General features: G+C 47.6%; 1 protein-coding gene across 3 annotated transcripts in view; it reads left to right on the top strand.

The window, feature by feature from the left end:
- The window catches only part of CLYBL (citramalyl-CoA lyase), a 2,832,351-nt gene extending 2,823,011 nt beyond the window's left edge, over positions 1–9,340 (top strand). For all 3 annotated transcript variants that reach the window (XM_069637009.1, XM_069637010.1, XM_069637008.1), the window contains one exon: positions 8,857–9,340. In XM_069637009.1, the coding sequence (XP_069493110.1) occupies positions 8,857–8,952 (96 nt within the window). In that variant the 3' untranslated portion in view covers positions 8,953–9,340. The remainder of the gene's footprint in view (positions 1–8,856) is intronic.
- The last annotated feature ends 4,571 nt before the right edge of the window (positions 9,341–13,911 follow it).

Raw genomic sequence — 13,911 nt, 5'->3', positions numbered from 1 at the left:
ATTTTACAATAATCCTATCAGGCAAAGTTAATATCTCTTGAGGCGGTCGCTCGCCAGCTGGTCTTTCTCTGTTGAGCCTAACCATATTATCCTATGTATCTCCTAACCCAAGTACATCATCTACAGTCCTAATCTGTTTCCACAAATCAACTGGCAGGAGCATGGGAAATAATAAATCAATATCACTTAAGGTGAATACCGATGATTGTAAGACTGACTCTATTTCTTTATAGAACCCGGTCGGATTCTTTCTTATATCGGGAATAGTTTGCTTTATGGTGTTCACTTCCTGTCTTGAAAACGGGACGTGAACAAACTGCGATACGTAATGTGTAGGAATTTCCACCGCGAGTATTCCTTGTGCACCATCGGCCGCAATCTCAACTTTTGGGACAAATGTCAGAGGGACCTCTCTCATAGGCAACTGAGAAGTAGGTAGCTCCGAACGCTAACTAAGCAACAGAGCCAAATCAAGCGCCAAGGCAGTCGAAGAAGTATCAATCGAAAAGGCTCTTATAATTCTGCGGGACAACAAATCTTTCTTTTTACACACTCATTCTGCAGGTATTCTACCATAACCTGTATCACTTTCTTTTGCATTTCTAACGTATACTGACCATATGTGTCATATACTTCATCTGGAGTTATCGACATATCCTAAATCCATCTTATCGCATCCTTTGTACAAATTCGCGCTTCCTCACCTTTTAATTCACGGCGAGGAGAAAAACGTTTCTGTAAGAACATAATACCTAAACTATCACCATCTGTTTCCTCATTCTGTAACTCTTCCAACTCCTTCCTATACAAAAAAATCTTCTCGACATGCTCAGATACTTTTTCGCAGTATCTCTAGACAACGCTAAGGCGTTTAAATCCCGTAACCCTTGTGGGAGATCTACATTGTTTAATCTATTCCACATTATACTCAAATGAATTGCGACGGCTGGAAGAACAACAGGAAGAACAACAGGGAGGACCGGAGGAACTATAGGAGGAGGAATAACAACGGGAAGGGGCAAAGAGCCAGGAGGAGGGACTTACGGGGGTGGCACGGAGGCATCGGCCTCCGTTCATGCAAAAGTTTATTAATCAATTCATCTGACGTATGAAAATCTTTTGAAGTGTACATTTTTTAAATGCCTAATTGAAACGCTCTGTCCGTGTTCCTAACTGACTCCAATTGTTTATTTTGATCACATAACCGTACCTTTTCGACACTTGTCATATGTTGACGCATATGTTTCTCTCTATTCTTTTGTTGCTGCAAAGCTTCTGTTTTCCAACTGTGCAATGCGTCAAATGCTGCAGGCCTAGCCTTTTTCTTTACCAATACAGACTCTAGATATACTATACGAGGGATTTCAAAGCTGCCATTGGTTGGCCACCGAAGATTAGAGTTATGTCTGGTCTGTCTGTGCCAAATGTCATTAAATGCTATACTACCAAAGCCTTTCTTAAAGTACATAGTACATGCCGGTGACCCCTCCTCGCTGCGGAATAATGCCCTAAAGCAGGCAGACAATTTCCCAGGCATATCAGAATTCTGGTGTTACCTGGTCAAGTAATTGTGCTCGCGATTACAATGTGCCAAATTCAAATTGTCAGGGTTAAATTAAGAATCGGGTCACGATTCTCCTGACAAAAGGACTGGGAGGCCCGATCGGGTTACTATGGACAATTCTAAGGACCCATGTGTCTGGTGATTTCGGCAAATTTACCCACCTCGATATATGGACCCTCGTCAAGACATCGTCTCGGGCTACAGCTCACCGTTCAGGGATCGGATCGTGCAGTTCTGTCGAGGAATTCACTTCTCGTCCAGAGTGGCCGTTTCTGTTGACATCGTCCGATCCCGGTCCGATAGCCGAGCCAACCTTCAACGAGACGAAGTCGATTTTGAGGGTCCCTATTCGGGCGCCATCTGTGGAATCAGAAAATACAATATTAAGGCTTTTACACCATGCAAAGAGAAATACACCGACACGGGCTTGTAAAGATTCCGAGAATCTTTATTGCAATTCTGTACAGTTCACAAAAAAAAGTACACAAATAGCTATTTGGCCGTCAATACATCACAGAGACCACGAGCAGGGTTCAATATGCGGAGTGAACAGGATTTGCTAGCTGGACATCAGCGTATTTATACAGTTTCGTTATAACGATGTCCAGCCTCTTACAAGTTAATCATGTACTGGGCTAGGGTCGCACCAGGTTTGTTCCTAATTTACATATCTCGTGCATGCGGTTTACTTTTGATACATTCACTAACAAACACTATTATTCTCTTTACGTTTAACTTTACACTCTTTACACATTGCTTTAATACAGGTCAAACAGATGTTTCACATATCGTGTTTAGATAGTGTTATTGTGTTGTATACTTGTAGGTTAACATCGCCGATTCAAGTAATCCCCTGATCCCGAGGTCAACAAAGGACAAGGTCTACATGACCCTAACATGTAGCCTGCAGGCAGGTTGGACATTAACTCTCCTATAGAGGTCTCAGAGGTTAAAGCAAGAACAAGAGAACACAGGTCGGCCATTTTAGGCCACAGGGTGACTTTGCACGAGAAACTAAAATGGCGGCTTTAACCTAAAATGGAGGCTTGATTCACTTAAGGTCACGACCTTGCAATACGGATTTCCTCGCAAAGCGACTGGGCATAGGCCAACATATACAATGAGGACGAAACAATATTATATCAGTTCTGACACACAAAGTTCTCTTCTAAACAGGTCTCCCCTTGCTCATCCAGGACCATAAAGGATAACATTGGCTCTCTTACCCCTGTTCTTGCTGATTTTGGCAATCGCTCTTTTATCACTGGATGCTTCCCCTCGCACCTTAAGCACTTGCTTGTGCACCAACTCCTGAAAAAAACCTTCTCTGACCTTACCTGCCCTGCCAGCTGTCGCTCTATCTCCATCACCCACTTCCTGGGAAGCTACTTGAGAAGCTGGCCTTGCCTCAACTTAACTCTTGTTGGTGGCCTCCACGACCATCAACCTGTATTCTGAGCATCCAGAGGAACTGAAACTGCTCTTCTGAACACCCATGAAGAACTGCTTGCATCTCTGGACTCCCCAGCTGTCCTCATGCTTCTCAGTGTCTCCTGTGCATTTCACACAGTTAACCATTCCATCCTCATACAAAGGCCCCACAATACACTTGGTACCTCGGAACGGACACTGGATTTGCTGTCCTCTATCCTCACCAACTGCTCTTCCCAAGTCATCCTGGGCCCCTTCTCCTCTCCCACTTCCGTCTCCTCCTGTGGTGTCCCCCGTGGCTCTATACTTTCCTCCTGGCTCTTTAACATCTACATTGCTCTCCTTGCACGCCTCATCTCCACCTTCTCCTCCAACTTCCAGTGTTACGCAGATGACACACAGCTCTTTTTCAGACTCCCTGCTGATCCTCTTGCACCCATCATCTCTGACTGCCTATCTGCCATCCAGTCCTGGTGCGCCTCCAATGATCTCTGCCTCAACGCCTGTAAAACTGAGATCCTTCCCATTGGGACCCCTGCTCCCTCCTCCTTCCCCTCACTCTGGCCTTCCCCCTTGGGCACTCCCCCTGCACCTTCAACTGAAGTCAGAAAGCTTGGAGTCATTGTTGACTCCTCTTTCTCCTTCCTCCTTCACACTCAGGACATTGCCAGGATGTCCAACTATCAGCTCTTCCTTCTCAAAGGAATTCTACCTTTTCTCACTTTCCCTCAGAGGCTCAATGTGACTCAAGCCCTGGTTCTCTCTAGACTTGACTACTGTAACAGCCTCATCCTGAATCTGCCTTCTTCGACTCTGCGACCCCTTCAGCTTATCCAGAATAGGGCAGCAAGACTTATCCTTGGCCTTAAGCCCAGGGACTGCATCTCTCCTGCACTAAAAAGTCTTCACTGGCACCCGATTGCTGCACAGATTAAATTCAAATCCCTCTGAATCATTTAAAAGGCTGTCTGGGCCCAGGGACCACACTATCTTCAACTTTATCTCACAAAATACTCTCCCTCTAGAGCATGTTGCTCCTCTGGCACCAACTCTTTGTGTTTGAAGCTTTTTAGTAAACAGAGGGCAGGGGGTCGCTCACTTTCCTCTGCGGGCTCCCTCCTTTGGAATAGCCTCGCCCATTCCTGCGCATTGACCAGGATCTTCTCAAATTCTGCAAGCTCCTTAAGACTCTCCTCTTTTCCTCCTCCTTCCCTCCCTCTCTCCTATGTTAATCCCACAGTTGCTGAATTGGTGCCCTTGGCCCTTATGCATCTCCAGGGCCTTCACCTCCCACACCAATTCTTCCCAGCTCCTGTCTTTCCACAGCACTTGCATTCGCACACCCTCCGCTCTGGAGACTTGCACTTACACTTCCCACGGCCCAAACCGTGTAGCACTCAACATTCCTAGCACTTCATCCATGGCTCACCCTCGAGCTGGGACTCCCCAGCACTTACCCCCTCTTCCCAATTCCTTTGTACACTTGCACGTTCTGAATACTCACAAGGCATAGTAGGTTTGTCCCTCTCCCTCATTCCCATCTGCTCTTAATATTGTGTTAACGTATTTCCCACCCGCCCTCCCTGCGGGCACTTTGAAACAGTATATTCTTATTGTATAAGCACCTAACAATCAATCAAACGATAAATAAAGAAGTCAGGGGTGAACAGGAAAATCAAGGCACCCCAAATACTTTCAATGACTATTTTGTATCTTCCCGCTAGGAGAGAGTGAAAGTTTTGAATTATTCCAAGCTTCCCCTACGTCAATCAATTTGGGAGTTAATTAAATTAAAATACAGTCAGTTATGCTAAGGGTCTATACAATTTTCCCCCATCCACTAATGGAAGGGAACCCACTAATAAAAGGGAATGGGTTAATTAAATAGATCCACACGCTGACATTTTATTGGACAATCTACTTACTTTTAGAAATCTCTGGGCTTGGCACTCATGGAGACTGAGCATGGCTTCATTTTTAGGGAACAAGAGGATTCTGGCCAGCACTTCAGTCAATGAGAATCCACAGAAATTCTCCCTCTATAGCTCTAGGGAAGAATCACAGTCTCTGTTGTCTAGTCTCCCCAGCAATAGAAATCTCCAGCCCTCTTGCAATATTTCCACCTAGATGAAATTTCAGCAGATATCCTTTGGTGATTTTTGGCAGCTGACCCCTCTTCCATAGGGCAAGAACTTTTTTCTCTCTAAACCCCTTCCAAGGGAATTGAACATTAGGCGGTGCTAACTTATGATCTCGCAACCAGGATTGGACATTTACATTTTTCTCCAAACCCCAAGTCCAGCCCCTCTCTAAGGATTGGTTCAGGGGTCTAAAACAGAAATATTGCAACTCCCCTTAAAGATTCAGATTTTGTTTCTATGCCTAAATCTAGCCAAAAAATATATCTACATGGCAAACGTGTGTAATGTACCAATAAATGCCATGAAATATATATATATATATATATATATATATATATATTATTTTCCTCCCATGACAGATCAGTGAAGCTTATTTTCATTTTGGCACCTTATTGCCAAGGCAGGCGATATTTGCCCTTTTCACAAAAAGTATAATAGTTATGAACATGACATTTTCTCTCTAAATACCTAATCATATGCCCCATCAGTTTGCTAATTCTTGAATTCAGGACATTTCCGGGGCAGCCAGAAACAGAATTCAGGTGATAACATTATTTCCAAAAATCGCATGTGCATCAAATTTACATCTTCTCGGGTGGATAGCTCAGGGGCAACGTGCTCGCCTTGTAAGTAAGACGACACGGAGCAGCACAGGTTCGATCCTGTGTCCGCGCTTAGAAACCTCTGGGTATTAAGCATATTATAAATAACCTATCATATTGTATGTCAGAATAACCTACTCGTTGCTAGCTTTCAAATGACATATGAATGGACGCAGTGCGACTTACTGTTGCTCAGAAAATCACTAGTTATGACAGTCCATTTAAACTCAGCATGTATGCAAATCATAACTCTAATTTGTCCATGTAAGTTTCATTTCTTTGCAAGCATGTGGCCAGAGCCTCTTGGGCTGAATGTTTGTATAAGCCCAGTGTAAAAGCAATTAGCCTCTTTGTTCTTTGTAAATTGATGGGCTGAAGAGATCTGTATCATGCAGCAGACAGTACACCACTGCCCTGTAATGCGATGAGGCCATGCTGACATCTGGAACTTTGTTCTGTTACCTGAAGTCGACCCCAATTTTGACTCCAAAACCTATGTTTCTAAGTATTGGCCATTAACTTCAGAGATTTCCCTTCCAGATAAAGGAGCCAGGCAGGGTTTGAAAATCTGCCCAACAACAAGAAACAGGGTCTGTCTCTGTCCTAAATGTGATTTACATGTCACCCATGGAAACAAAGTAGCCTTTTCAATTTTTGCTGGTATTTTGCATGTGAAGCATATTATATATTTGAATACATTGTATCTTGCCCCCACACATCCAGTCTTTCCCCTAATATCCTTATTTTAGCAGGTGAACATTTTTCTCATGTCTTAATTTAGCACTCTAAAATGCACGTGCCCAGCCATTTTAGTTTCAGAGTTTCAAACCCCTGCTTTTCACATAGAAGGGGCCTTTGATTTTTCTCATGCAGATGTGAATTAAATTCTGCCTTTCAGTTCGACCTTTTCCTTTGTAATGAAAGATAGCCCTTTGGATTTTAAATGCTTGTCCATTCACATATCCTTTCCATTTTATCACAACTCTTACTTGCAGAATACCACAGTCTGCATTAATAGGCCCATTTCCAGTGTGAACGTTTTTGATGGCCGGCAGGTCATTTTTCCAGTGGGCATTCGAGTTATATTTGTATGGGTTGTGATTAAACCCCACATTCCATTGTGTCTTTTCCCATTAGACCAGTGTATTTTACAGTAAGGTCTAACCTGGCCTTTCCTTTTGTCATGCTGGGGCTATCATTAAACCTCACAACAGTGAGCAAACATTCCACAAATGGATTACCCTGGGTTACTTAGGGTGAAACACCAAGTTTTTCAAATTAAGCAAGGATCTGGGAGCCCTCTGCTGAAAACGAACATGGTTCAAATAACCAGTTCCATGGAATGTCTTCAACTCGGGAGTGTCTACAACCACGTTTTAGCTCACTGCACCCTTCACAGAAGAGAAATAACCATTTACATATCAGTCTTTGTCCCACTGACAAGGGCAGCCCAGCAGCGAAATGCTAGGCAAATCTCCTCTGAACAAGAGTACCATCAGGAACCCAAGACATGTGTTTCGGCCTTGTTGGGCCTCCACAGTGAGGTGAAACTGAGCATCTCTAAAGTACAGTGAGCAAGGGGTCCACGTCTGGATTACCATGGGTTACTTAGGGCGAAACCCCAAGTTTTAAGTTACCTGGGAAATCCAGATGTGGATTGCTTGCTCACTGTGTTTTAGGCTTAGCTTCACCTCACTGTGGAGGCCCAGCAAGGCTGAAACATGTGCCTGGGGTTGCTGATGGTACTCTTGTTCAGAGGAGACTTGCATGGCATTTTGGTGCTGGGCTGCCCTTGTGGGTGGGACAAGACTGATATGTAAATGAGCATTTATCCTCTGTGAATGGTGCAGTGGGCAAAAACTAGGTTGTAGACTATCCTGAGTCGGAAGCAACCGATAGAACAATTGATTTGGGTATTTTCGTTCTTAGGTAAGGGGCTCCTACCTTTTTGCAGATCCCTAATAAGGTCACGGACATCATGGAACTGTATGGTGACCTGCAGGATCTCTTTAAGGTAAGAGGTGCCATATTGCTTATAATTAATGGCTGCACCACCCTCCCATCTAAAACGTGCTTCTCATGCTTACTCTAACGTTCGTTCATGTAATGAATGCAGGATGGGATGAGATGAAAAATCAACACTATAGTATGCTGATAGTTTTTTCTGCCCTGTGTTGAACTCCAGCAGCGCGCAAAATAAACATGTTACCATAAACAGTTCGTTAATCAATGGCAGTGCTCGATGAAAAGTGAAGTTATTACATGCTGCAATGTATTAATAGGAAAAAGTTTACACGTATAGCCCAATTATGCTTATTGACAGTGCCCACTTTCCTCCCGGGCCCCTTGCTGTCCAGCTCCTGCAGTGTTCCTTGCCTTTGCCTGCACGGTGCACGCATTGCGGTGGGAAATCCGCGGGGCGGTTTTTCAGTGCATCTTATACACGGCGGGGTTTTCGATTCCGTGTTTCCATTGATGGGGGCTTGCAAACGCCTGAACCTGCAGTTGAGGACCCTGGGACTTGTGATGCGGCCTGCTTGAGAGCTGGACACGAGCGCTCACATTGTCATCCGTCGGGAGACTGCTGCAGTGGCCGTGCGCGGCGTCGCTGCAATTGTGCGCAAAACGATGGTCCTCTCGTTTGCGACACTGACCACTGCAACATACACGCTAGACTCAGGGTCAATTGGGGGAGCATTGCGCCATGAAGCTAGAAGAAAGCTGCGAAAGCGCTGCGTGAGCACACACATAGTTGCTACTCAGGTGTATGTGTAGCTTATAGAAAAGGTGTTCATCATTAACGGCATGTGTGTAACGAAAATGTATCTAAACGATTATTGTATTACCTGGTACATGGTGGTATTTAATATGTGCAATAATGCGTGCTCGCTTCTGGTAAGCAGTGAACATGTTTGAATTGCTGGCCTTCACGTGAGCCCTCCCCTGGTTATTGCACGCAAGAGTGGAAGGGAAAGCTACCATACAGCTTTTCGTTTGCGTAGCCCCGCGAGTCGTTCTTGCGGGGGCAGAAATAGCCGGCACGCTCCGCGGAGAGCAGCTCCTTCCCGCCCGGTGACTTTGCTGAAAGTTGTCTGTGTTTTGTCTCGTCTTTCTGCAGGGAGCCTTCACGTTCCGGGGGAGTATGGTCGACATGCCGTTGCTGAGGCAAGCCCAGAACCTGGTCACGCTTGCCACGGCCATCCAGAGGAGATGACCTGCTAAACGGGGCGCGCCTGGAGGCCGCTGGGCGCAGCAGCTTGCTGCAAAACGACGATTCGCCCAGCGCGTCAGCCCACGTGAATACACAAAATGGAATCAAATGCCCTGTACCCTGGCATAGCTTGCGCTGTCGCTCTCTGCGCATATTACTACAGACTAGAACCACGCCGACATGCCCTGGCGAAGGAAAGGCGTCGCCGTGTCTGTTTTCTCATTTGCTGCCTTGCATTCTGCTTGAAAATCCAACAGACAAATTGAGTCTGTTGGATCCAATTGTGGTATATCTTGCTTTTGAACACTGCACTTTTTATGTCGCGCCGAAAAAGGGAAATGCTATTGGTAAAATAGCAACATCACCTGAAATAAAATTAAAACTTCACCAATGTGCCGGCTTTCGATTTTCTTTTTTGGTGTTATTTGATGTTTAGGTTATTTATTTTATTTGATGTTTAGGTTATTTATTTTATTTGATGTTTAGGTTATTTAGTTTAGGTTATTTATTACTTTGTATTTATTGGCCATGTGTTATGTTCTTGCTTTTCAATGACATTATAAAAGGGATGCTAGGCAACATAACCTCTGCCGACAACCCCCTCACCTCTTGGGTCATGCTATTAGGGCAGGCTTACATTTCTGCCCACTTCCTCCCATAAACATGTACATTACAGCTGGGAAGGGGGTGTGTGAGGGCGGCCATAAACGTGTAAGAATGGGGGTGATTGGGGAGTAAAGGGGGCGAGCACAATGCCGGAAGAGCCCCCGTCCCCCCGATTTGCATGACACTGGGAACCTCGCGCAGGTCACCCTGCGCGCCTGTTGGTTAACGGGCTTAGCCAAGCTGCTTGCAAGAGGTTAACGGGGCTTGTAGTGCAGGGTAAATAAACAGAACAGGCGGCCATTGTGGCCCATTCAGCGGGCACCCTCACGGCGAGGCTCAACGTGTGCACTGCCAGAGAGGGCTCCAGCCAGACACCAACAAGCAGGGACTTTTGTTTCGGTCCCCCTCATTAAATCACTGAGCCCTTTGTGCGCTCCCTACGAGCCACTCTTGCAGAATGGGGGGTTTTACACTGCGCCCCAACCTTTTCATGACCTATACTGCACCGGCCTCCCGCACTTAGGCGGCACCGCGGGGAGGCTGTTCTGTTTATTTAAATGTGTAAATAGAAAACAGCGTTTTTTTCATGGGGGTGTCGCGTTGTTCCCCTCGCGTAAGGTTCTTTTCTGTCGATATTTCAGGTTAATATAATCAACAAAAATGACGGGAATTTGTCACCAGGCATCTCTCCGATACTATGAGAAGTCTCCCTGAAAAAAAAACATAGGCGGAGACTGCATTTGGGGATAGAAAGCCCCAGTGCCTTCCCACTACTGGCATCATGTGTGGAAACTCCTAAGAAGAAATGGGGGGTTTCTGTTACACCAACAGGCGGCATAGGCTCGGCCTCGGGCCTCTGCAAAAACACGCCATCAACCTAGAACAAATGCACAATGTCATACTTTAGAAAATGCACGGAAATCAAAATAACACATTTACATGTTTCTGGAACACTATAGACGGCCTTTCTGTAATCTTCCATGTCGCTGGCCCGTTATAGCGCCTGGAGGTGTCTGTCTGTCTGTGAGAAGTTCCACACAAAACGGCCCAGTGGGCGAAGGCATGCCGCTCCTCGCGCTCAAGTGACCTGCGGTGCTTGGCAACTTATGACGTAGGAGCAGCGGTGCCTTATGGACTATCCCTCCCGCGCCTTTTGACACACTTCGCCGCTTCCTCCGGCTATGGGGGTGTTTTGCGGGGGCTTCGGCAGAAAAGGTTGAACTTTATTTGTAAAACCCGGGATAAAGACGCTACTACTCGCATTTTACAACCTCCTCCCGCAAGCGCATTGCCTCTCATGAAAGAGGGTACACGATTTGGTCACAGGGGGAGGGGCGCTTACGGCCAGAACAACCCTCGGACAATGGAAGACTTTCACCCCTTGCACCCCGGTCCCCGCATGCCCTACTTGGAGCAGGTGGCACCGGGAAATTCGTATAGGCGGGGGAAATCCTCCCTTTCCCACATGGGTTTCGGCAATCTGCGGGGTTTTAGTAGCACCTGTCCCTGTGGGATGATTAGAGGATTGCGATTGTTTCATGGGCTCAGTGGGCTGCATATTGCATGCGTCCCAATTTGCTGAATTAAAGTGGTGTTTGGATCCTTGGATGACCCTTTAATTTTTTATGATTCAAAAATGCTTTTCTTTAGCGGGCCTCCTCTATGTATGTGTTGCATGTGAATGCCAGCCCATGTGCCGAAGCCATAATGTCCTGTGGCATTTCTCCTTGTCGTGTTTGTCTGTGTGGATTCTGTTTATGCGCGGTCAGTCGCTGTACCGCGGCCCAGCACCAGCGCTACGGATGCTTACACACTCTAGCCTCCACAATCCTTTGCCACACTGGCTGTCCCTGAAGCCTGCACCACCCCACACCCTCCGCCCCCTCCGGAGCAGGACTTTAACTGGTCGAGGCAAGGAGGCGCCCCAGGCCCCCAAGAAGGGCTTCCCCTAACTCTAAGCCAACCCCAAAATGTCGGCCGGGGCTGCATCCCCAAAATCCAATGTGCTTAACAAGATGGGGTCGCGTCTGTCCTGGTACCCTCCACGTGTCCAGGAGTCTCGTCTAGGGCCAAGAGAGGGCAACAACCGGGCATCCGTGGCCTCTCTTATACCTACCGCCAGTCACCTAGCACTAGGTGGCACTCTCGGGGAGGCTCACCATAGCATCCCTGGACAGACCAAGGGAGCTAGACTCCGTCAGGGGAGCCTCAAAACCTATCCTTCTACGGGGCCCCTGAGGTACCAGGGCAGCACCTTCCTCTGCGCCGCCTTTCTTCTTTACATGCTTAGTGCACCAAGGCTAGGAAAGCATGACAGAACCCGCCAACAAAGAGTTCCGCTCTGGCCTGGGAACGGTGCCCTTTTTAATGGCATTACCAAAAGAAGGATGGGCTGGTAGCAGGGAAGAGAAGGAGCTTTCACCCTTTAGGGGAGTTGATACCCCTTTGATTATGTGCAGAGAACATAAGCTCCAGGTTCTCCCATTTTTGTCTGAAAAGCCTTTCCTTGAAGATCACCCTTCCTTGGCGGGCCAGTCACTACTTATCCTGTGTCCTGGAGGTGGAAAGCCCTGGCACATAAGCCTAGAGGGGGCCATATAGTCAGGAAGTTGCCTCCTCCCCCCACAACAAAAGGGGAGAGGAGGGTCGGCAGAAAACCAAAACGGCCCTTCTCCCCTTCCTACCAATGTGTGCAGGGAGACGGCCCTGGCATACAATGGAGTCACCAGACTCACGGGTGCCCTCGCTGGAAAAAAGGGGTTGGGGCGCAGGTGACAAAGACCTGCAAAATGGACCCTGCGTCCTGGCAGCGAAAGACCGAAGGACGGCCACCTCGGGCATTGTGGGGGCCAGGTGGTGCCAAACAAGACAATGAGGTGCGCAGATGCCCTTAGGCCATATTTGGCCCATTAGAGGAGGAGGAATGGGGAGCTCCCTGACATGTACTCCTTGGCGCAGTGGTGGCACAAGCCACACAGGAATTGCACAAAAGAAACCGCCCTGCGAGTCATCCATCATTCGTTTGCATTCGAGCCATCCCTACGGTGACACAGCATTTCCATTGGAAAGAAGTCACATAGCGGGGCATAATAACAATAACATACATACATCCCCATACCCTGCTTACCCCCAATGATAAGAGCCAGAGACTTTCTGAAAGTTGGAAACACAATACACTTTATTGGAACATATTGGTCGCATTAGTAGAGTCATCCTATCGGGCTGCCCCAGCCATGCTCAGGTCTTATGCATGCCTGGCCCAACACATGGTCCTTTCCCGGGTGGCTCCGCCAATCCCGTTTTACAGAGTCCCATGTCCAAAACCCGTGAGCCTTCTCACACCAATTCCGTTCTTGCGAGAACGGCTCGCCCTGCTATCCGACTGCCAGTTCAGCCACTCCCATTTGGACAGTGGAGCCAACCCAAGGCCATTGCATTGATTGTTGAGGAGTCCCAACCGTCCCTAGTGGTATCAGTGCCCATGTCACCCCATCCTGCCTGAAGCAGTCAGTGGTTGTAGCTCACGGACCAGACCGCAGCGTGCCTCCTTCTCTGCGACCGCCCTCGTAACTCTGCCTGAGACAGAATAGTTAGACATTTTTGTTATGAGAACGAAATGGGTTACTACAAGAAAGTAATGCTTCAAAACAAGTAAATTATTTACCCTTCATCAAAACAAGTACCAAATTTACACTCTCTCTACTCTGACTTGTCCTCCTGGCAAGAACCCTCTCCTTTCCATTCTTGCCCTTGTCTTCCTTACAGCTTGGGTGGGAGGGTAGTTGCTGCTGCCTGAGCTAGAAAAGAGACCTTGCTCTCTCAGCCCAGGCTATTTATGCCCCTCGAGGGGCCGGCCCTTTCTGGCCGGACTCCCGAGGGCACCTGCACTCCACCCACCTCGAGGAGGCGAGCCCACATTTGGGGTGGTCAGAGGGCGGCCCATTATGTGAGCTGCACCTCTAGCGCCCTCTGTGTGGGCTGGTGCAGCTGCTGAGCTGTTGCATGCTGTGAGCATTAACGCCATGCCGGGCTACTGCGAGCCAGGAAGGTGCCTGAACCGCATCCAGCTGTCGGTGGCAGTAGAACGGTTACTAGGCAGTGCAGTGGCAAAGCAGGGGCCAATGCCGCAGGAGCAGCAACCATAGTAACAATCGTCGCTCAGGAACATCAAGTGGATATTTACGTGGCAGTAGGCTCAACAGTGTTGGGGATTGGGGGACGAGGCCAGCAAGGAATTGCAACGTAGGAGTAAGCATTTTTTGCTCAAGGAAGCGCTGAGCCTGCCCCAGCCCCTGCAGCATCTCTGAAGCAAGTAAAGAGTGGCAACAGGGCGTGCACGGCGAGCGTTGGAAATAC

This window comes from Ambystoma mexicanum, chromosome 7p (genome assembly GCF_040938575.1).
Source record: "Ambystoma mexicanum isolate Mex_15411 chromosome 7p, UKY_AmexF1_1, whole genome shotgun sequence".
In the NCBI taxonomy this organism is placed as follows: Eukaryota; Metazoa; Chordata; class Amphibia; order Caudata; family Ambystomatidae; genus Ambystoma; species Ambystoma mexicanum.
The sequence above is the reverse complement of the archived record's forward strand: the minus strand, read 5'-3'. Positions and strand labels throughout refer to the sequence as shown.